The sequence below is a fragment of the Drosophila melanogaster genome, chromosome X (assembly GCF_000001215.4).
Source record: "Drosophila melanogaster chromosome X".
NCBI classification, from domain to species: domain Eukaryota; kingdom Metazoa; phylum Arthropoda; class Insecta; order Diptera; family Drosophilidae; genus Drosophila; species Drosophila melanogaster.
Genome location: NC_004354.4, coordinates 2,242,115 through 2,262,599, shown reverse-complemented (window position 1 = coordinate 2,262,599; position 20,485 = coordinate 2,242,115). Strand labels below are relative to the sequence as shown.

Below are 20,485 nucleotides of genomic sequence, written 5' to 3'. Positions count from 1 at the left end.
TTGAAAAATTCTAATGTCCCAGCTAATGCCTGCTTTCAATAGCCATTTTCCCGACAGTTGGTTCTGACGTCGCGGTTAGTAGGTTATCGTGGCAAGTGCCTCCTCTGTTGTTGTGCACACCAAACACATGTTTGCAAACAAACATATGCTCACCGTCGCCAAAAAAAGGGAACACATTTCCGAGCTTGCGGACCGATCCGCCGGAGAACCGCGCTTTGGGGTGAACCAGATTGACAGCCCCTCGCACTGGGCACTGAAATAATAATAATAATAAAGGCTAGATCTCGTGTCCAGGCCCCGGCTTAATTGAAATTTATTTGTTGTGATGCGGCCGCCTTTGGGGGTTCCATAGTCGCGTAGACAGGGTTCCAGCCTCCGCCATCTTCTCCTCTTCCTCCCCTTTCCAAATCTTAATTAACCGGAGACATTGAGCATGTTCATATTAATTGGAGGCAATCAATGTGCCTGAGACCCTCGAATCGAACGGAACGGAAGCGAGATCCCCGAGGAAGCAAAAACCACATCCCCATTGAAATTCCACGTTCGGACTATACTCAAATTCCATGGAGGAGGAACGCAACGAGAAAAAGGTGCTCTGCGAGAAGATCATCAGGGACATCAATGCGGTGTTCCTCAAGGATCAGGATCTGTGAGTCCAGCATTTAGTTCTACTATAGATCTAATCAGACTGTTAGCAATGAAAGCAAGCCTTGATGTCCGAATATATTGTTCTTTTCTCCACCAGCGCCTCCTTTGAAATTATACCCAAAGAAGCCAACTGCAACAAATCGCCGGTTGTGCATGTGGAGCACAATCTGGGCCTGGAATCGTGGTGTGCCCAGCATGTCTACGACCACGCCCACCGCACCCTCATCTCCCATCGCCGTCAAACCACGGCGCAACAGCTGCGGACGCTGCAGCAGCAGCAGCAGAGCGACTCCCTGGCCAAATACCTAAACGTGGCTCTGCTGATTAATCCCGATGTGACCACCTTTTGGCACATCCGCCGTCAGCTGGTGCAAAAGAATCGGCTGAGCATCAACAAGGAGCTGCAGTTCTCCGCACTCGTGCTCTCAATCAAACCGAAGTCCAATGAAGCATTCGCCTACCGCCGTTGGCTGTACTCATTTCAAAGTAAGTGGACGTCGGCAACTGGGGATCCCATTTCATTCCATTATTTCCAGGTGCCGATGCTATTGACTGGCCCAATGAGATCGGGATATGCGAAAGGGCCGCCGATAGATGCGCCAGCAACTATCACGCCTGGTCGCACCGCCAGTGGATCCTTCAGAACGGCCCATGCCTGCTGCAATCGGAACTGCTACGCACGGAGAAGTTTATGCGGAAGCACATCAGTGACTACAGCTGCTACCACTACCGCCAAGTGCTCCTGAGTCGTGCATATGAGCTCAGTTTTGCCCTTCCCAAGGATTCCGGAGCCAGTGGTTCGTCTACGTTGGCCAGTCTGCAGCATCTAATGACAAGCTATGGCCTGGAATGTGAAGCCAACGCTGAGGATCTGCTGGGTCTCTTGCTACCACATGTGGATCTGAGTTCCGTGAGCAAGCAAAGGCTAATATCATTTCTTTACTGCTGCAACGTTGCCGCCAACGATATGCGTCTGTGTGCCGAGCAGCGCTTGATGTACGGATCGCGGGATTGCTTCGAGCTGCATCGCCGTGCGGCACTCAAGTTCATCGTGGAGCAGTGCGTGCGCCTGCAAATGGGCTTGCCCAATGGCCAACTGTTACCAGTGGCGTCAGGCGATCTGCGTTCGCATTTGGGCAACTTTGACTTTGAAGATAATCCGTTTTTAAGTGCCGTACGGCGCGAGGAGTCCACCCTGGGTGGTAAGCACCGGCGGTGGTGCAATCTTCACCTCAGCTTTGGATATCCAGCGGACTAGACAGCGCGACCTGATAAAGCTCAAATCAATCTACCCCAATAGAATTACTCACTCCCGGCCTTTCCGTTTGCCCATCCGTTCTGAAATGTGGCAAGTGTATAAAGACGTGTGTTTTATTTCCTATCTAATTATCGTCCCAAAAATACAGAAACTTGTGCAAGACAAATTGTTAAAGAGTAAAATACTAGAAAGGAAGACGATTCAAAACGGATTTGGAAACGGAAATGCCTCTATTCTACTCTACTATAAATGTGCGATCCAAAGACAAAGTTCAACTAGCCCGATATGACAACGGATCTCACTGGTCCGCCAATTGCATTTCGATATCTATTAGCGTTACCTGTTCGTTTCTGTTCTTAATCTGATCCGGGCACGATTTGTTAGCCCTTTGTTCAGAAGTAAAACTTAACCGATTATCGCCATGCCATGCACGTGTTTGTTGTTAGCCAATTGCAGTTAGTTTTTAAATAAATCCAAATCATAGACGACGCCTTTTTTATGCAGTTTTGAACGTCGAGCCAGTTCGGCTCGTTCATTTCGAGAATATCGATTCGGTAATGGCCGTAATGAGCACTCAAAATGCATTGTATGGGGGTTTCTTTTGCGCAGAGCAGTTGTAATATGGGATGGTATCGTTTTGTGGCGGTGCAGCCACAGCCATGACATCCCATCCCTTCCCCGAGTGAACTGGGGATTGTGGGGTAACGAGTATCGATTGCGCATGCCTGGGATGCGAGGTGGGATGTGCGAGATGCTGCCGAAGGCCTGAGATGACAACAATTTCAGCAGCGGACTCAGAATCGCCAGGCCGTAATCCCTACCAGCTTTTCAGTGTGTTTCTGGAGCAGTTCGCGTGCGGCGGTGTTTTGTGGAGTGTTGAGTGGCGAAAGTGCTGGCTTCTTTGAAGGCTTACAAACAATTTGTTTCCGACTCGTCGAAAAAAAGTGCATTCCAGTCAACCGAGAAATCAAAAGTAATAAACAAAGTATATTATTCGATTTTTTTTTTTAGTTTGCTGAACGGGGTTCCGTTTGTGGATACATGTGTACAGGCCAAGAGGATTTCAAGGGAGCATTGCATCGAGAGTGTGTGTGCGCTTTTCTGTGCCCGTCTTTGTTTGGTTTTAAAATATTCATATTCGTTTTCCATCCGCCCTCTTTGCATTTTTTATAACTCCCACCCACTTTTCCTGGCCCAAGGGGCGTGGGCCCAAAACTACGCCTCCATCGCAGTTCACTTCATGGGTGTGTGGTGTTCGTGAGGGGTGGGGGTTAGTTTATGATGTTTATGAGTTGATTATGGGCTGCAAAGTACTGTGCCATTGTCTTCGGGACCTGTTCCCTCCGGGCATCCCCAGGATCTTGTCCTGCACCATCCCGTCGTGTCCTGGAAATATACCTCGGAATACCTGACCCTGGGGCACCATCGGCTGCACATGTGTAGATAACACAAAATGGACACACCTGATGATTTTGTGCCAGTGTGGGGGGTGGGGTGTGTGTGCGAAGTTCCTACGGCCAAGGGAGCTATACTCGCGGCTGCACTAATAGCAGCGGCTAATAGGCACATTATTGAGTTGCCAAGTAATCCTACTAGTGGAAACTCAATCTAATTGGTGAGCATTAAGGTGCCACTTCCTTAGGACTTCAATCAGATTAGGATTAGCTAGCCTAGAAGCTTATTATTCCCACCATCCTATTTTTGCGACCGCGAGTGCCAGTGAATGTGCCAGAATGTAGTGAGTAAGTAACGGTAACGGCAACGGAAAGAACATGTGCGCATACGTAGGGCCTATGGCCCACATAAGTATGCAGTGCACGTACGGCCAGGTGTATGTGTGTGTGTGTGCGAGTAACGGTTTCCAGGTGCAGGTGTCAACTCGATAAGCAGCCGATAGATGGCGCTGCCGTTCAGGCCTCGCAACTTTTTCATTTCCTGTTTCCACTTCACAGTCATTCCGCTGCAGGAGAACAATATTTGCGTTTTGACACAGCCTTATACGCGGAATTGGGGGCGTGGCAGGTCGGCGGCGGACAATGAACCCGCCTACGCAGCAAGGACAATAATTGCAGACTGGATTGGAATGGGATGCCCGTGGAGCAGCAGCATGAGTTCGCCGTTTTGGAGCGATGGCAGTACTGGATTCGCAGTGGCCCCACAATCCACATAACTCGCACTACGGGCGCTAGGTTTTGATAAGTTGGCAATAATCGCCGGAAATGGGCAGTCTGCCGAATCTTCACGAGCTGGAGGAGGCGGAGCGCAAGCGGGAGAAGCGACGGGAGTACGAACTTCTGCTGGAGCAGCGGGCTCGGGACACCAGTCGCGAGCGGGAGCGTCTCTCCGCGTTTGCTCAGCAGCGCAAGGTGAGATCGCCTGAGTAGATCCCCCCTCCTTACGACTTATGTATTTTTCTACTCCACTCAGCAATCGTCGTATAATGCTTACATAATGGCTGGTCTGGGGATTGGTGGCGGATCCTTGAGCCTCAATGCCACCTCAGGAACTGCAACAGGCAACGGAGAGCTGCTCGGTGGCAATGGGACAACTGGCGGAAAGGGTCCGAACCAGGCAGTGGGCCCAGCTTCTGGATTGGCCACCAGCTCGGGAGCTCCGGTGGCCACCAGTGGCTTTGCGATGCTGGGACTGGGCAAGAAGTATGCCCCACACTCACACCACCATCAGCATCAGCACCAGCATCAGCACCAGCACCAGCACCATCAGCACCGCCATTCGCTGACCACCAGGCACAGAGTGCTTCGAACCCGCAGTTCAGGAGGAGCCCAGAACGTCTGGGAAGAGCAGATGATGGAGGTGAGTTCTCAGGTGAACACATAAAAAGTCCGCCTCTGTGTGAAAAGCCTTTATATAATTCATGTCACTTGCTTTCCGGCATGGTGACACCTGTCGCATATAAATAGAATCTGGGAGCTTATCTCCCTTTTTTCCTGGACACTCAACTATCATGTGGCGATGTGTGCACAAAAGGGGTGCCCTGTGGTCATTGGTGTGTCGTGAAAGGTGAGTGTTCGGACACGGACTCTCTTTCCAAGTTGAACTACAACTACTTCCCTACTCCGACTACTCCCCCTTTGCTATTGTTAAAGTGAAAGGTAGCTGGCTGTAATACCATTAGCCTGCCAGATGATTGGATTCTTGCTATATCCTAATACCCTTTTCTTGCATCTTTTCCAGCAGCACTTCACCACATACTCGCCGTCACCCATTTCGACGAGGTCGCATCGCATAAATCCGGTGTCCTCGTACCAGGTGCAGGCTGCTCTGGCGGCCTCTCGTCGTCGGGAGTCCATAAACAGCTCCATTGGAGCCACCTCCATACGGCGATTGATAACGCTGAACAACAGGAATTGCCGGCACAAGGTGCCAGCCCATGTGCGCCAAAAAGTGTGGCGCCAGTTTAGCTGTTTAAGCTTGGCCCACGGACTGATGAACTGCGTTCTGCTGCCGGTGATGGCGCTCCAGGGCTCCAATGCGGTGTGGCACCATCGGGAGGAATGGTTGCCCCTCGGTCCGGAGGTTGGATCCCTTCTGCTGAGTGCTCTCTTCCTGGTCGCCGCTGGTATGAGCCTGCCCAGCATTCGACTGATGAAACGATATGGTTATGGGCCACTAATTGTGGCAAACTATATGACAGTGCTCCTATTTCTTCTGTCGCACCTGTACGCCTCCATTTACACCCTTCTACCCGCCTATTTGCTGCTTGGCATGACCTTAAGCGGATCCGCTGGCTCCAAAGCCGCGTTGATTGTCCACTTTGGAGGGAAGTTGAGCTGCTCCTGCGATTCCCAGCAGTCGCAGGCGGCGGTCGATGTCTTGCACGAGGAGCACAAGATGTTTTGCAATCGGGATCAGAAGGTGAGGCGTCTGGCCAGGTGGTTCAGGGTTTCCCAGGACCTGGGTCTCATAGGAGGAGCCCTTCTGGCATCCATTTTGCTGGCCTGCAGCGATGGAAACTTTACGGGCGATTGCTCCGGATTGGTTTACTATGGAAACGAGAGCTGGCCACCACAACTGAGGGATTTCTACAATAGGAACGAGCACGGCGACAGGATCTGTGGGGCAGACATGTGTCCACTCAGAGTGCAGTCAATCCTGGAGGCGGGATGGGCCAATGGGAGCTCCATACCCAGTTCCATCTATGCTGGCTTCATCGAAAGTGAGCCTCGAGTGGCCGGGCAATCCTTGCTCTGGCTGTACGTTCTGTTCTCCATGGTATCATTGACCCTTTCGCTGCTGATAGTGGTGGACAAGGTGCAGGCCATAGGCTCATCGCGACCGGAGCGTTCGAGAGATGTAAGCATCACGGACACCCTGCTGTTTGCCGGACCCCTGGCCTATTTTGTGGGCACGGAACAGGCGTATATGATGGGTGACTTCTTGAGGGCCTTCGTCACCTGTTCGCTGGGCATCGGAATGATTGCCGGCGCGTTGATTGGCATGGGTCTGATGCAGCTCATCGTCTCCTGTACCTTGAGCATGCTGCTAAGGCACGTCAAGAGGATCGTCGTGATTTGTGAGTACCACCAGATGGACACAGGGTACTCGAAGTTACAACGCTCTTCTCTTTGCAGTGGCTGGTTTCTTCTTCCACTCCTGTCTACTGCTGGCGCTGTCCAGTTGGAAGCCCTCGAGTGACGACAGCGCCCTGTTCTACGTGATTGCCGCCTCGTGGGGTGCCTGTAATGGGATGTGGGAGACGCTCCTGCTCTCGCTGGTCACCCTCAACCATTCCAGTCATGTAACGGAGGTCCAGGCGCCTCTTCTTGCCCTTCGCTTCCTGGGACTGGGATTGACCTTTGCCGGTCACGGCTTCCTCTGCGAATCGATGAAGATCATTGCATTGGTGGTGCTCCTCGTCATCAGTGTGCCGCCATATGCCACTCTGGAAATCCGATTGGAGGCGCAACGCAAGGCGACGCTCGTCAGCTTATGACGCAGCATCTTCAGCTAGTCCCGACGAATGCGACGGGATGTCGTGGCCCGGACGCACACCATGTGACATGTTTCGGATACGGATACGGACGGAGAACTGGATCCGGATCCGGGTCGGCGGCCAGATCTGCTCGAATCGCAGCCCGTCAGTATGGAACGACAGACACAAGTCAAGCGACGCAAGCTACACTTCAAGCTCTGTGGACAGAAGTTGGTCGATTCGGAGAGGGATACAGTTTGAAGGATGTTTTAACTGGGGGCAAAGCCGGCTATTGACCTCTGTCCACGAGCCTAGAGGATAAGACTAGTTAATAGGTTTGATCTACACTCATGGGGGGTTCCCTTCTCAGTGGGTGCATTCTCAATTTATAGCATTTGCCAGTGCCAGTAATGTTGTTCCATGTCTATAACCTATCTATCAAATAGAGAAATAGAGAGAAAGGGAGTAAGCAAGAGAGAGAGAGAGAGAGAGAGAGAGAGAGAGAGAGAGAGAGTGAGCGAGCGAGCGAGCGAGCGAGCAAGAGAGGAAGAACATGAGAAGAGGAGAGAAGAGCTTTATGAGCCACAATAAGCATCTAGCATGTAGAACGTTATATATGTACCAGTATATCCGATCTGAGATGATAAATGGATACGATATCAATTGCCGTATCTGTATACATTTATGTATTTCGCCAAAGGCTCCTCCAAAAAAAGGTTTTTGTGTGTATTTCCTAATGTAAACTCCAAGGCATAGGTGTATTTAATTGGAACTCCAGTTTGCAGTTTATAAGCCGAAGAGAGATCTTATCCGATCCGCTCCAGAGTTAAAGCATGTTATGTATGTATGTGTTGTCGGTGTTATGTGCGTTATATAGGTTTCGAGACCCTCCACTTTTGCCTACCCCCATAGATGCATCCCGATTCAGATCCAGAACCAGATCCAGATCCAGAACCAGATTCAGATAAAACTAGCTGCAAACTGTTATGATAACAAGGTGAAATCCTAAGGTCTAAGGTCTAAAAGCAACAATGTTAACATTTTAAAAATTTTGAGAGTAACCATTTTGCGACCCTTGACGATTTCATACATCGGGCTAAGTATTACGAGTATGTTGCTAGCCATATACTACGAGTATATATACATATACATGTACACATAGACATAGGCATAGACATACTATATATTTTTTCTTAGCGCTGGTTCCATCTGAATACTGAACAAAGCTGGTCGCAAACGAATTAAACCGGTGGGACAGGAAGCCAAGTACGATAAGATCGAGTTCTACGTGTATTGGATGTGTGTTGTATATTGTAGGTGTCCATCTCCAGATCCAATAAAGATTTCAAAACAAGTCTATTAGTGAGTGTATTGCTGATTCGGCTTGCTCTCCAATGGAGCAATTAAAACCGCCCTCGTCTTTGCTTAATTGCAAACAACTGGACTCATCTGTGCGGCTGCTAGTGGAGCTTTGCATTGGAGCTTTCACTCGCCGATCCGATCGCGAAAAGCTAAAGATCGCGTCCGAATAGTGGTCACACACTCGTATCATTTCCAGCGGATGTGTGTGTGCGATCGGGCTAGTTAGCTTTATCAATTGGGGGTACTTAGCTAAGTTACTTGCTTAGTTAGTGGCTTTCTGCGGCCCCTGAGAGACGCATTGGGCTACAACAATGGATAAAGATACAGGGGATAAGGACTCCGCCCCCGAGACCAGCGCTTCGCCAGCAACTGGATGGAGCGACAAGCTGACGGATCTGGTCGCCTGGTTCGAGGCCAATCCCAATCTGCCCGAGAAGATCGGTAAGTGAGTCACTGGAATCGATTTCAAATGCGTTTCGCTCCGATTGATAACCAGTCAAGTGGCAGACGGAATTAATGGGCGCGCAATAACCTGTTGTGGTAACAATCCATAAACCTTGTAACAGAGCAGTGCCAAAGGTCAAGTGCATTAGGCACCTCCAGTGATAGCAAGGCACTTCCTCCTTGCTGAAGTTGGACTGACATGCACTTAGCTAGTGCCATATGCACACAGATACATTGGACATTGATTGAGAATTGAGAATTCTATCTTCATATAGTTGCAATGTATCTTTTGTTGTGAGTGCAGTAGCATCTAGCTTATCAAAATTTCCAATTCTTCCCGATAGAACCAATAGTTATGCTACGATTCCTCAAGTGCACGGCTTTTGATGTGGAACGCACCAAGGCCCTGGCGGAGCTAAATTATTGTATGCGCAATAAGAGCCCACATCTGTTCATGGATCGCAACATGGAGGACGAGATGACCGCCGAGGGCCTGAGGGTTTCGTAAGTGCAGCAAAAGATTCAATGAGCGAGTATTAACATTTGCCCTTCACAGGGACCTTTTGATATTACCCGGAGTCACTCCCCAGGGAAATAAGCTCATCTTCTTCCGCATGGCCGATCTGGATCCACGAACGGTGTGTCTCGACTCGGATGTCCGTTTCCCCTGTTGACTCATTGATCCACAATTGTGCTATTCCCACAGCGGAATTCTGTCGAGGAGACCAAAATCTTTGTCATGATGAGTGATGCACGATTCACAAAGCCGGATGTAGAGCGAGAAACAGGAAGCGGAGCTGATTACGTACTAGACGAAGCGGACATTGCCGAGGGCGATGTTCAGATTGTGGACATTGGGGGCTACACCCTACGCCACCTGGCCTACGTGTCCATATTCGTGCTGCGTGTTTACATGAAGTTCCTGCAGGAAGCCTATCCCTCGCGACTCCAGGCCATGCATGTCATCAACTGCCCCACTTACCTGGACAAGCTCATATCCATGATGTCGCCCTTCCTAAGGGAGGAAGTCCGCAACATGGTAGAACCTGAAAAGTACTTCATTCTAAGCACTAGCTAACCAAATCGTCTTGCAGATCCGGTACCACACAGAGGGTATGGATAGCCTTTACAAAGAAGTGCCCAGGGACATGTTGCCGAACGAGTACGGCGGCAAGGCGGGCACTGTAGCGGAACTCAAGGCGAAAGGCATTCAGTCCATCAGGGACAACGCGTGAGTATTACCTTTAGATGGGGATGTCCATCTTAGCCACCCATTCTGTACTTCATAGGGCTTATCTCAGCGACGAGCGGTACTGGAAGGTGGCCGCTCAGAGCAAGAGTCGGTGGTCCTGGTTCTGATATCCTGATCATCGAACGTGATATAAACATAAATGTGATCAAGCATCGCGTCTTGCCAAGCGAAGATATCGATTAGTTGGGAAAGTCCCAGAAACACTTACAGGTTCTAGAGCTCAGTGAAGCTGGCCCTCCATTAAGAATTCTTATTTTCATATTTTATTATTTTCTTACCAATTTCTCTATTATCAAATAAGGGGCTATTGTCGATTGATTGACAGCAATGGGAACAATATACTTGACAAAACAATAAATTATATTAATTACATTTTATGAGGTTTTATTACACCCAAAAGCCAGGTGGCTTTCAATGTTCTTCTATGATTACAAAAAACAAACGCTTCTTAGAAAAATTGCCCATCCCGCGAATTATCAATTAAAGTGAAAATTGTGTCACTACTTGCGATGGCATTGGGATGCGGCACACGACCAGGTGATTAGGCAGATCCAGAAGCTGGAACGGAACATATTTAGGCACTATTAAGCGTCGTCCAAACGATGGCCGAAAAGCCATTAAAAAATTACGTGGCTTTAATTGCCAACGCAGTAGCATTGAATATTCAAAAACTAAATCGATGAGCGAAATCGATGCGCAACTGTCAGTCAGTCGGCTGCCAGGCGTCAAGCCCAAAGGTTTAAAAGTGATTCGAAAGCGTTTTTGAAAGTGATTCGAAAGCGATTGCTGCGTCCGATAGCCGATAGCAGACCAACCTGGCGGAGGGAACAGCGACGGAGCAATCGATACCCAGGCCACAGCACCAATGAGCCGCATAGGTGTGAGAGAGACTGGGGCGAGCGGTACGTCCGAGCAGCTGCAGCGGGAACAGGATAGCGACACATCGGAACAGGCGGTGCGGAAGCAGGAACGGGATCTCAAGGAGCTCCTCGAGTGGTTCCGGCAAAATGACAAGCTGCCCAAGGAGATTGGTAAGCGATGAGCCCGAAAACCGTGCGGGAATCCAACATCCGTTCACTGCCCATCAGTCCCATTCCACCTCCCACCACCCACCGTCCATTAATTAGGTCGTTAGTAGGCCGCTCCGCTCGCCGCCTTACGTCACTGTAGTCAATTGTATACAAACAGTGAATGTACAGGCAAGTCTCCCTAAATCGAACCGCACTTCCCAATTCAATATGTCCAACACGATGTTTGAATTAATTAATATTCCCGTAATGTGCAAAGTTCCATGGGCTTAACTCCTTAGCAAAAACTTCATTGTATCGTACCATATGTGTATTAACAGATCCGCTGCTGCTCCGGCGCTTCTACCAGTGCATGTTTGGAGACGTGGAGGAGACTCGGAAGCTCATCGAGGTGAACTACGCCCTGCGCAACCGGCACCCTCACCTGTTTATCAAGAGGGATCCTCTAGACGCGGACAGCAAGCGCACCTTTGACTACGCGTAAGTGTGTCCTTATTGGGAGAAAAGATTCCCTTTCCTTTGAGGCAGGGCCATGTTCCAAAAACATACATACCCGTATACCCCAACACTCGAATTTCAGAGACATTCTACCGCTGCCTGGCCTAACGCCGGACAAATGCAAGGTGTCGCTGTACTGCTTTCGGGAGTTCGAGGCCTCCAAGGTGAGTAATAGCTTCTCTTTGCTGTAGGAACTTGCGCTCCATACCGCCGATTGCTATCCCCAGATGCACCACACGGAGGACACGCGCGCCTTCTTTATGGTCAGCGACTGCCGGTTCGTGACGCCGGACGATCTCGCCAAACCGGATGTCCTGTCCGAAGGAGAGGTGCAGATATTCGACATGAAGGGCACCACAATGCGGCACATTTCGCGGCTGACGATCAGCACGCTGCGCGCCTACATCAAGTTCCTCCAGCTGGCATTTCCGGTGCGCCTGCGCGCCATTCACATGATTAACTGTCCAACTTACCTGGATCGGATCGTCAGCGTGGTGAAGCCGTTCATCAGCGACGAGGTCTTCAAGCTGGTGGGTTTCTTGAGAAGCCATTATGTCTCTAATAGCTTCATCTCACCATTACTTTCTACACTTTAGATCCGTTTCCACACGCAAAGCATAAATACGCTGTACGAGTTCGTGCCGCGGGAGATGCTGCCGGAGGAGTACGGCGGAGGAGCCGGGTCCTTAGAAGCACTGCGGACCCATACCCAAAAGGCCTTGGTTGAGCATCGGTGGGTTTCGATCTGCATGTTATAGTTATTCAGTAACGCCTCGTTGCCTTTTGTAGCGACTATCTGATGGACCCCGATCACTGGGTGGTGGTGAAGCCGGAGAAGCGGAACGAGAGTTCGTGGAGATTTTTCAAATGATTACCTAGAACATCTTCCACGGTAGCAAGGAGTCTCCTTCAACTGAAGACGGTTAAAAGTGTTTCAAGTGTATTGGGATAAACAGTTCCTGTGGCTTTTCATCTCTTAAATATCCATTTTTTTTTTAAATTTGTGTTGAAATTGCTCAAAAATAAATAAGTAAAAAATGCGTTATCCGTTTTATTTTTAACCCAACAATGTACAATTATTATACTAGTATATATTTATGGAAATACAACAAAAAAAGGGATTTAATTGAAACACACATTCAAAAGTAGAATGCGCAAAAGGCCAGTGGAGACAAAAAGCGATTATCGATAGCGAACTATCGAAATATGCCTATCGTTATCGCACGACGTTGTTAGTGGCATTATTTATTTTGTTGCGATTTAGCGTTTTTCCAACATAACATTGCTAAGTGAGGGACCCCGAATCGCACAGCATGGAGCGGCCACAGAAGATGCCCAAGGTGGCCAAGGTATGTGCCATCGTCGGCAATCCACCAAACCAACTTATCCAATCCAAAATTTCACCAGGTCAAAAACAAAGCGCCGGCGGAGGTGCAAATTACGGCGGAGCAGTTGCTCCGTGAGGCCAAGGAGCGAGATCTGGAGATTCTGCCGCCGCCGCCAAAGCAGAAGATCTCCGATCCCGCCGAGTTGGCAGACTATCAGCAGCGGAAGCGAAAGACCTTCGAGGACAATCTCCGCAAGAACCGCATGGTAGTCAGCCATTGGATCAAATATGCTCAGTGGGAGGAGCAGCAGCAGGAGATCCAGCGGGCGCGCTCTATCTGGGAGCGGGCGTTGGACAATGAGCACCGGAACGTGACCCTCTGGCTGAAATACGCCGAGATGGAGATGAAGAACAAGCAGGTGAATCATGCTCGCAATCTGTGGGATCGGGCAGTGACCATCATGCCGCGAGTCAACCAGTTCTGGTACAAGTACACCTACATGGAGGAGATGCTGGAGAATGTGGCAGGGGCGCGACAGGTGTTCGAGCGCTGGATGGAGTGGCAACCGGAGGAGCAGGCCTGGCAGACCTACGTCAACTTCGAGCTGCGCTACAAGGAGATCGACCGGGCACGGGAGATCTACGAGCGATTTGTCTATGTGCACCCGGACGTGAAGAACTGGATAAAGTTCGCCCGCTTTGAGGAGTCTCATGGGTTTATCCACGGCTCTCGGCGGGTATTTGAGCGCGCTGTGGAGTTCTTTGGTGACGACTACATCGAGGAGCGCCTGTTCATCGCCTTTGCACGTTTCGAGGAGGGTCAAAAGGAGCACGACAGGGCGCGCATCATCTACAAGTACGCTTTAGATCACCTACCTAAAGATCGCACACAGGAGCTGTTCAAGGCCTATACGAAACACGAGAAAAAGTACGGCGACAGAGCGGGTATTGAGGATGTGATTGTTTCCAAGCGCAAGTACCAGTACGAGCAGGAGGTGGCCGCCAATCCCACCAACTACGATGCCTGGTTCGACTATTTGCGCTTGATTGAGGCTGAGGGCGATCGGGATCAGATCCGTGAGACGTACGAACGGGCCATTTCCAACGTGCCGCCTGCCAATGAAAAGAACTTCTGGCGACGCTACATTTACCTTTGGATCAATTATGCTTTGTACGAGGAGCTTGAAGCGGAGGACGCGGAACGCACGCGGCAGATCTACAAGACCTGTCTGGAGCTAATACCTCACAAGCAGTTCACCTTCAGCAAGCTTTGGCTGCTGTACGCCCAATTCGAGATCCGCTGCAAGGAGCTGCAGCGAGCACGCAAAGCTCTGGGCTTGGCCATCGGCATGTGTCCCAGAGATAAGCTCTTCAGAGGCTATATTGATCTGGAGATTCAGTTGCGTGAGTTCGAGCGCTGCCGCATGCTGTACGAGAAGTTCCTGGAGTTTGGACCGGAGAATTGTGTCACTTGGATGAAGTTTGCCGAGCTGGAGAATCTGTTGGGCGACACGGACCGGGCGAGAGCCATTTTCGAGCTGGCGGTGCAGCAGCCGCGCCTGGACATGCCAGAGCTGCTGTGGAAGGCGTACATCGACTTCGAGGTAGCCCTAGGCGAAACAGAGCTAGCCAGACAGCTTTACGAGCGACTCCTTGAGCGGACGCAGCATGTGAAAGTGTGGATGTCGTTTGCCAAGTTCGAGATGGGCCTCAGCCACGGCGACAGCGGGCCAGATGCGGAGCTGAACGTGCAGCTGGCAAGGAGAATCTATGAGCGAGCCAACGAGATGTTGCGTCAGCTGGGAGACAAGGAGTCGCGTGTTCTGTTGCTAGAGGCATGGCGCGACTTTGAACGCGACGCCTCCGATTCGCAGGAGATGCAAAAGGTAATGGACAAGATGCCGCGGCGCATCAAGAAGCGGCAAAAGATCGTCTCGGACAATGGCGTCGAGGAAGGTTGGGAGGAGGTATTCGACTACATCTTTCCCGAGGACGAAATGGCTCGACCCAATCTCAAGTTGCTGGCTGCAGCTAAGATGTGGAAGACACAAAAAGACAACACGGTGGACGACCCGCCCGCTACAGCTATTGCATCTGAGCCAGAACCTGCAGCTGATGCTGCCCCAGCGGATACGACGGATAGCGGTGACTGATTCACTTCCGCCTAAAAATCGTTGCTTTTGAACAAAGCTAAATATCTGAAATTGCAGATTTTTCGCTTTATTTTTGGATACCTTAGTAATAAACCACTTAAATAAAAAACTATAATGATCTTTTTTTTTGTTATATTATCTGATATATTTTTCTGCTATTGTGCTTTAAAATTTTTCTCCCCAAAAAGAGATTATAAAGTTCTTACTTGGCCCTCAGCAAGAGTGTGAAAACAGAGTATGTGAACCTCATGACCTGGAATCAAGTGAATCATATCATATTTGAATCAAATCAAAGGACATTTGAATATATAATTGTGCCTTGCCTGCTCGAAGGTCTCCAGCGAGAGTGCGATGTAGTTGCCTGCGTAGATAAGAGAAGGCCGCTGCGTCCTGGCCAGGGTGAAGAGCAGTTCGCGCTTGAACTTGGGCAGCTGTTCTATCCAGTTGCAATCGTAGAAGGCATCGCACAGCGCCTCGCTCTGTGTCCGCATCCTGTCCCCAAAATAGCAGATTACAAACACCTCCAAGGTGACGGCCGAGAAAAATACAATCGAGATGATCATGGCGGTGTGGTCGTGGTCATCCGCTACGTACAGGAAGTGCATGGCGACGGTACACTGGACGGCGGCGGAGCAGACGAACTGGGCCATGCAGGGCACTGAAAGGACCCGCTGAATGATCTCCCTCAGCCGATGGACCCGCGCCAGATCGCGGATGCACTCGATGAGTTCCTGGTACACCTCCTCCCGCCAGGCTTCATATGTCTGCCCTTTATTGGACTTTTCCGTCCTGCAGCCAATCCGCCGCACCCTCAGCTCCAAAGCACGCATATGACCCGTGAGCAGGCAGAGAAACGCAGGCGGATAGGAGTCACTAGCGCAGTTCTGTATAGCCTGCACTATCAAGCCGAAGAGCTGGTAGATATTGATGAGCACATAGTTTCTGGTGGAGTGCATCCAGTCAACGCCGAACCAGGCCGGATACAGGAGCTCTCGATCCGGGCGAACGACCACGCGGACGCAACTCAAAGTAGTGCCAAATACGAAAATACTGGCAAAGGTGCGGAAAGTGCCCTGTGCGATATTCACTTCCTTCCTCAAGGCAGAAATCTCCTCGGGATCGCCCACCAGCCGGGCTCTAGCGTCCATGAGCCTTAGGAGAGAGCGAATCTCATGGAGCTGCTTCCTCACCATGTACACATTCGCAAACTTCAAATTGGCCACAATATCGGTAATAGTTATGGTCAGGTTCTCGCACAATCCGGCCATGTTGGTGGTGAACAGCAGCCTGGCCAGCAAGCTCAAGGGAAACAGCACGGTGACCACCAAGTTGACCGTAATGGAGTATACCACGTAAAGCAGGCTTGAAACGCCCGGAGGACGCATCAGGCCAGTGAGCTCCCAAACGCGCCAGTGGTAGTACACAGCACTGTGGGTGTTCAGTTTGAAATCCTCTTGCTTCTCCATTGTCTCGGTTACCTTTGGGCAAATCCATGGGTTCTATTGCCTATATACTCTTGCGATTACCAGTGATTGCGCTATTAGCTATTAGATGGATTGTTGGCCAAACTTGTCGCTTAAGTGGCTGGGAATTGTAACCGTAGGCCCGAGTGTAATGATCCCCCATAAAAAGTTTTCGCAATGCCTTTATTTTTTGTTGCAAATCTCTCTTTATTCTGCGGTATTCTTCATTATTGCGGGGATGGGGAAAGTGTTTATATAGAAGCAACTTACGATTGAACCCAAATGCACCTGACAAGCAAGGTCAAAGGGCCAGATTTTTAAATATATTATTTAGTCTTAGGACTCTCTATTTGCAATTAAATTACTTTGCTACCTGAGGGTTAAATATTCCCCATTGATAATAATAATTCCACTATATGTTCAATTGGGTTTCACCGCGCTTAGTTACATGACGAGCCCTAACGAGCCGTCGGTGGTCTATAAACTGTGCCTTACAAATACTTGTAACTCTTCTCGTTTTGAAGTCAGCAGAGTTATTGCTAATTGCTAATTGCTAATTGCTTTTAACTGATTTCTTCGAAATTGGTGCTATGTTTATGGCGCTATTAACAAGTATGAATGTCAGGTTTAACCAGGGGATGCTTAATTGTGTTCTCAACTTCAAAGGCAGAAATGTTTACTCTTGACCATGGGTTTAGGTATAATGTTAACTGGTTGGGAGATTGGTGCTATACTAGAGTTTTTACGTTGGGTCCCCTAGGCTCTACTATTCCGCTAAGTGGGGCTGCTTTGGCGTTACTTGTCAGGTGGATCCGGTCATGAAGATCAAGAGCGTGATTAATCTACAAGTCGGTAAAGAGAACAGCGGAATTGGGTCAGGGACGGGGTTGGGTGGGGAAAAAGAACACAAAAACAAATCCGTAGATGCACACCATCGAGCACACGTTCACAGAGTGATCTTAATTTGTAGTTTTTAAGAATTAATTTAAAAATACAATCAAGTGGTGTAATCTAAGGCCTACAGTGTGATTTATGCCAGAGTGCTTAGGATCCGGCCACTCTGTTTCAATTATGTCGCGCCCACGCACTCGGGCAACGAATAGGAAAATAATTTATATATATATATATATCAATATATATGCATACATATATAGGTAAGGGCGTGTCATAAATTGTGTACACATACTTGAAATGGCTGCAACTTAGAATTGAACAACAAATAGTTTTCGAATAGGAAACTGGTACGTTACGTTACGTTACGGTTACATTTCAATACTCTACTTTACGTTACGCTAGGTTACGTTAGACAAGTGAATCGATTCGCAATCTAAATTTTTATCGCTATTACTAGAGTTTCGCCCACATTATTATCGCTGGGTTTGTATTTGTTGCTACATTATCGTTCTAAGCTCAGTTCTCAGTCGCAAAAGCAACGTGTGACAAAGGCGGCGCCTCCTCGGATTACGATTGTGTATACGTATATCCGATATAGGAGTCGGGGTTTTGAGTTATATTCGTCTTCAATTGTCAGACTCTTGCTGTTGCTCGCTGTTAGTTTTAGTTTTGAATTGCTCATTGGTTTAAAGTTTAAGTTTACATTTAGTTCTGTGAGTCGACCGACCTCTTCTTTAGTCGGTTCGATTCGATTGATTCGGTATTCGGATTCGGTTGCATTGGCTGCCTAGGGATTTGGAATTGTTGCATCTTTAGCGCTTCCGGCCTTAGGGGCTGCGCTCTGACTTGAAATTGCGTTTTTGTCTTTGTCTGACTTGGCATCCTGCAAAAGAAATACGAGAATTGCCAACGGTGTTCAATAGCAAGGTTGTTGAGTGTGTAAAAAGAGCTCTCAGATCTGTTTTCGCTATTAAATGCATTCTGCGAACTTCTCTTGGCTATTTCCAGATAACTACGCCCACGAACATTAATCACTCAAATCATTATCATTTCATATGCAATGAGTTTCATAAGTTGGGTTATATCTGCTAATTAAGTAACTAAATTGATGTTCTGGCAGTTTAAAATTCATTAAGTTCGCTTTTCACATGCCAACCAAATTGGAAAATGAAAACAGCCATAGGATTCAGTACTGAGGCTCGTTCAATTAAGAATATTAAGTTACTAAGAGTGCATTTATGAATCTACTACGCCTGCCACGATCGAACAGTACAAAATTCTATTAGTTTTTTAAATTTGTATACAAGGTGGCAGTAAACACATTGTATTGCAGTTCTAAATAGTTACACAATTTTGTTCAGTTCCTAATAAATCTATGGTTGTAAATATATGCCAATAGTTTCTCTTTTGCGGATATATATCAGTGCCAAGGGAACAACCGAAGGTGAAAATAGATATGACAACAACCTTCCGCAGGACTGCAGGATAATGCGAGAGAGTGCATCAGGTTGAGACTTACTTTTTCACTTTCTCTGCTCTCTTATTTTTTTCCTACCGCCCGGCAAACGCAACAAAGAGGGACGGGTGGGGGTTACGGATCAAATCAGGGGTGCAAAGTGATTCCGGATTAAGCCGAAACTGTACCCGGAATCGGTGTGCCTCCCTGAATAGAGCTTCGGATGGGACACCTGTTCCAAGGGAATAAGGATATGTTGGGGGGTCTCTATATGCTCACCTTGGCCTTGACAGTGGCTGCCTCCTGCTTGAGATACTCTTCCCGCGCCGCTTCGTAGAGACTAACGAACTTGTCCCGCTGGCCCTTGTACTGAGCGAAGAGCTCGTCGTCTTTGTGGCCCTTCAATCTGTTCTCGATGTCCACCTTCTTGTCGTGCTCGCTGCGTATCTCGTCCGTTACCCAGGGCTTTTCGATGGGATACTGATTGATCAGGTTCTTTAGTGTCTTTATGCTGCTCTTGCCTTTCACCACCTGCTTGATTAGCTTGGGATTGGGCTTCATTATCCGGCCGCCATTCATGTTCATTGGTCCATAAGGTCCGACCGGTGGAATTCCCCGCGGCGGCATCCGTGGACCCATCATGTGCATGGGCGGTGGGACACCCATCATAGGACCTGGACCGGGTCCGTTGCGACGCATAAAGAGCGGTGGCGGCGGCGGTGGTGGTCCACCCATGGGGCCCATGGGTCCGGGACCGCGCATACCAGGCACCGGTGGCGGGAAAGGCATTTGCGGGTAAGGTCCTCCAGGGCCCATCGGTCCGGGTCCCCGTGGTCCGGGGCCCATCGGACCCATTGGCGGACCCATCATGAGGCGTGGAGGAGGACGGTTCGGAGGCGGCCCGCGTTGGAATCCATTAAAGCCACCGCGAATCTGATTGGGATTGTTGCCCGGATGGCGCTGCCAATCGCTTCCGTTCATCTGATTGTTGAAGGGCTGCTGCGACTGGTTCATATGATTGTTGTTCTGGTTGTTCATCTTGCCCTGCTGCTGGTTCGGACTGAGATGCTGCTGCTGGTTCGAATTGGGATGCTGCTGCTGGTTCGGACTGGGATGCTGCTGCTGGTTCGGACTGGGATGCTGCTGCTGGTTCGGACTGGGAGGCTGCTGCTGGTTCGGACTGGGATGCTGCTGCTGTTTGATGCCCTTCATAGACTTCTTCTTGGGACTGCCTACCTGATTGTGTTTGAATCCTGGTGGCGGGCTGCTGAAGTCAATGTACAGGGGATCGCTCGGCATTTGGCTGGAGGAAAACATCATCTGATTGTTACCGTTGACCCTGTTACCATTCCCATTTCCTCCTGGTCCGGAGTTAATTTTGCCCGAACGAAACGGTTTTCTATACGGAGCCGCAGCTGCGCGGGGATTATTGTTGCAATTATTATTGTTGCTCTGGTTGTTGCGGTGCTGCAGATTTGGCTGCTGCTGTTGCTGAAACTGTTGCTGCATTTGGTGCGGGTGCTGCTGCTGCGACTGCATGGTCCAGTTCTGATAGAATTGGTTCTTGGACACCATTGCAGGTAGCTGGATTTCACTGAAAACGGGGGTTCAGGACTCGAGCAGAGGAGCCAAGCCGAAACGACAGGCGGGGAGCAGATGGATCTAAAATGTTGCACGCCTATTTGTCACAAAAACTTATATTGAAAATATTACGATGAATCGATTGCGATAACGTTTCGATACCAGTGCTGTCGAAGGAGTGTGAACAA

At 49.3% G+C, this 20,485-nt stretch overlaps 7 protein-coding genes across 13 annotated transcripts; 5 read left to right on the top strand and 2 right to left on the bottom strand.

Annotated features, from left to right (window-relative positions):
* Positions 1 to 84: 84 nt before the first annotated feature.
* On the top strand, positions 85 to 2,393 carry temp (tempura). 2 transcript variants are annotated; one of them, NM_130636.3, is made up of 3 exons: positions 85 to 649; positions 746 to 1,134; positions 1,185 to 2,393. In NM_130636.3, exons 1-3 carry the CDS (start codon positions 564 to 566, stop codon positions 1,904 to 1,906), a joined length of 1,197 nt encoding a protein of 398 aa, NP_569992.1. In that variant the 5' UTR covers positions 85 to 563; the 3' UTR covers positions 1,907 to 2,393. The 2 variants fall into 2 exon arrangements, with proteins under 2 accessions (NP_569992.1, NP_001284818.1); NM_001297889.1 differs by having other exon boundaries at positions 457 to 649.
* A 343-nt stretch (positions 2,394 to 2,736) lies between these two features.
* Positions 2,737 to 8,197, top strand: CG3078 (uncharacterized protein). 4 transcript variants are annotated; one of them, NM_001369995.1, is made up of 5 exons: positions 2,737 to 2,879; positions 3,859 to 4,272; positions 4,334 to 4,720; positions 5,105 to 6,440; positions 6,499 to 8,197. In NM_001369995.1, the coding sequence occupies exons 2-5, from the start codon at positions 4,126 to 4,128 to the stop codon at positions 6,876 to 6,878; spliced, it is 2,250 nt and encodes a 749-aa protein (NP_001356929.1). In that variant the 5' UTR covers positions 2,737 to 2,879; positions 3,859 to 4,125; the 3' UTR covers positions 6,879 to 8,197. The 4 variants fall into 2 exon arrangements, with proteins under 4 accessions (NP_001356929.1, NP_001356930.1, NP_569991.2 ...); NM_001297888.1 differs by having other exon boundaries at positions 5,102 to 6,440.
* A 205-nt stretch (positions 8,198 to 8,402) lies between these two features.
* Positions 8,403 to 10,268, top strand: CG3091 (uncharacterized protein). 2 transcript variants are annotated; one of them, NM_001297887.1, is made up of 6 exons: positions 8,403 to 8,642; positions 8,990 to 9,149; positions 9,202 to 9,283; positions 9,352 to 9,684; positions 9,740 to 9,876; positions 9,935 to 10,268. In NM_001297887.1, the coding sequence occupies exons 1-6, from the start codon at positions 8,513 to 8,515 to the stop codon at positions 10,002 to 10,004; spliced, it is 912 nt and encodes a 303-aa protein (NP_001284816.1). In that variant the 5' UTR covers positions 8,403 to 8,512; the 3' UTR covers positions 10,005 to 10,268. The 2 variants fall into 2 exon arrangements, with proteins under 2 accessions (NP_001284816.1, NP_569990.2); NM_130634.4 differs by having other exon boundaries at positions 8,470 to 8,642.
* Positions 10,269 to 10,606: 338 nt separating this feature from the next.
* On the top strand, positions 10,607 to 12,455 carry CG3191 (uncharacterized protein). Of its 2 annotated transcripts, none has more exons than NM_166934.2 (6): positions 10,607 to 10,928; positions 11,246 to 11,405; positions 11,506 to 11,587; positions 11,651 to 11,953; positions 12,020 to 12,156; positions 12,213 to 12,455. In NM_166934.2, exons 1-6 carry the CDS (start codon positions 10,763 to 10,765, stop codon positions 12,292 to 12,294), a joined length of 930 nt encoding a protein of 309 aa, NP_726804.1. In that variant the 5' UTR covers positions 10,607 to 10,762; the 3' UTR covers positions 12,295 to 12,455. The 2 variants fall into 2 exon arrangements, with proteins under 2 accessions (NP_726804.1, NP_001245486.2); NM_001258557.2 differs by having other exon boundaries at positions 10,741 to 10,928.
* A 161-nt stretch (positions 12,456 to 12,616) lies between these two features.
* On the top strand, positions 12,617 to 15,006 carry crn (crooked neck). The gene is made up of 2 exons (NM_057770.5): positions 12,617 to 12,772; positions 12,831 to 15,006. Exons 1-2 carry the CDS (start codon positions 12,737 to 12,739, stop codon positions 14,901 to 14,903), a joined length of 2,109 nt encoding a protein of 702 aa, NP_477118.1. The 5' UTR covers positions 12,617 to 12,736; the 3' UTR covers positions 14,904 to 15,006.
* A 26-nt stretch (positions 15,007 to 15,032) lies between these two features.
* Or2a (Odorant receptor 2a) lies at positions 15,033 to 16,369 on the bottom strand (the record flags this gene model as incomplete). The annotated part of the gene is made up of 2 exons (NM_080307.2): positions 15,033 to 15,156; positions 15,227 to 16,369. 2 exons carry the CDS (start codon positions 16,367 to 16,369, stop codon positions 15,106 to 15,108), a joined length of 1,194 nt encoding a protein of 397 aa, NP_525046.1. The 3' UTR covers positions 15,033 to 15,105.
* A 189-nt stretch (positions 16,370 to 16,558) lies between these two features.
* On the bottom strand, positions 16,559 to 20,462 carry fs(1)K10 (female sterile (1) K10). Its single transcript, NM_058143.4, has 2 exons — positions 18,996 to 20,462; positions 16,559 to 18,143 (listed from the first exon to the last, which is right to left on the bottom strand). Exons 1-2 carry the CDS (start codon positions 20,289 to 20,291, stop codon positions 18,048 to 18,050), a joined length of 1,392 nt encoding a protein of 463 aa, NP_477491.1. The 5' UTR covers positions 20,292 to 20,462; the 3' UTR covers positions 16,559 to 18,047.
* Between the last annotated feature and the right edge of the window lie 23 nt (positions 20,463 to 20,485).

Coding starts and splice junctions, on each gene's coding strand:
- temp (NM_130636.3), top strand. CDS start 564: ATGGAGGAGGAACGCAACGAGAAAAAGGTGCTCTGCGAGAAGATCATC. Junction 650..745: donor TTCCTCAAGGATCAGGATCT/GTGAGTCCAGCA, acceptor TTTCTCCACCAG/CGCCTCCTTTGAAATTATAC. Junction 1,135..1,184: donor TTGGCTGTACTCATTTCAAA/GTAAGTGGACGT, acceptor CATTATTTCCAG/GTGCCGATGCTATTGACTGG.
- CG3078 (NM_001297888.1), top strand. CDS start 4,126: ATGGGCAGTCTGCCGAATCTTCACGAGCTGGAGGAGGCGGAGCGCAAG. Junction 4,273..4,333: donor CGTTTGCTCAGCAGCGCAAG/GTGAGATCGCCT, acceptor TACTCCACTCAG/CAATCGTCGTATAATGCTTA. Junction 6,441..6,498: donor CAAGAGGATCGTCGTGATTT/GTGAGTACCACC, acceptor TTCTCTTTGCAG/TGGCTGGTTTCTTCTTCCAC.
- CG3091 (NM_001297887.1), top strand. CDS start 8,513: ATGGATAAAGATACAGGGGATAAGGACTCCGCCCCCGAGACCAGCGCT. Junction 9,284..9,351: donor CCGATCTGGATCCACGAACG/GTGTGTCTCGAC, acceptor CTATTCCCACAG/CGGAATTCTGTCGAGGAGAC. Junction 9,685..9,739: donor GGGAGGAAGTCCGCAACATG/GTAGAACCTGAA, acceptor ATCGTCTTGCAG/ATCCGGTACCACACAGAGGG.
- CG3191 (NM_166934.2), top strand. CDS start 10,763: ATGAGCCGCATAGGTGTGAGAGAGACTGGGGCGAGCGGTACGTCCGAG. Junction 11,588..11,650: donor GGGAGTTCGAGGCCTCCAAG/GTGAGTAATAGC, acceptor TGCTATCCCCAG/ATGCACCACACGGAGGACAC. Junction 11,954..12,019: donor GCGACGAGGTCTTCAAGCTG/GTGGGTTTCTTG, acceptor TCTACACTTTAG/ATCCGTTTCCACACGCAAAG.
- crn (NM_057770.5), top strand. CDS start 12,737: ATGGAGCGGCCACAGAAGATGCCCAAGGTGGCCAAG. Junction 12,773..12,830: donor AGATGCCCAAGGTGGCCAAG/GTATGTGCCATC, acceptor AAATTTCACCAG/GTCAAAAACAAAGCGCCGGC.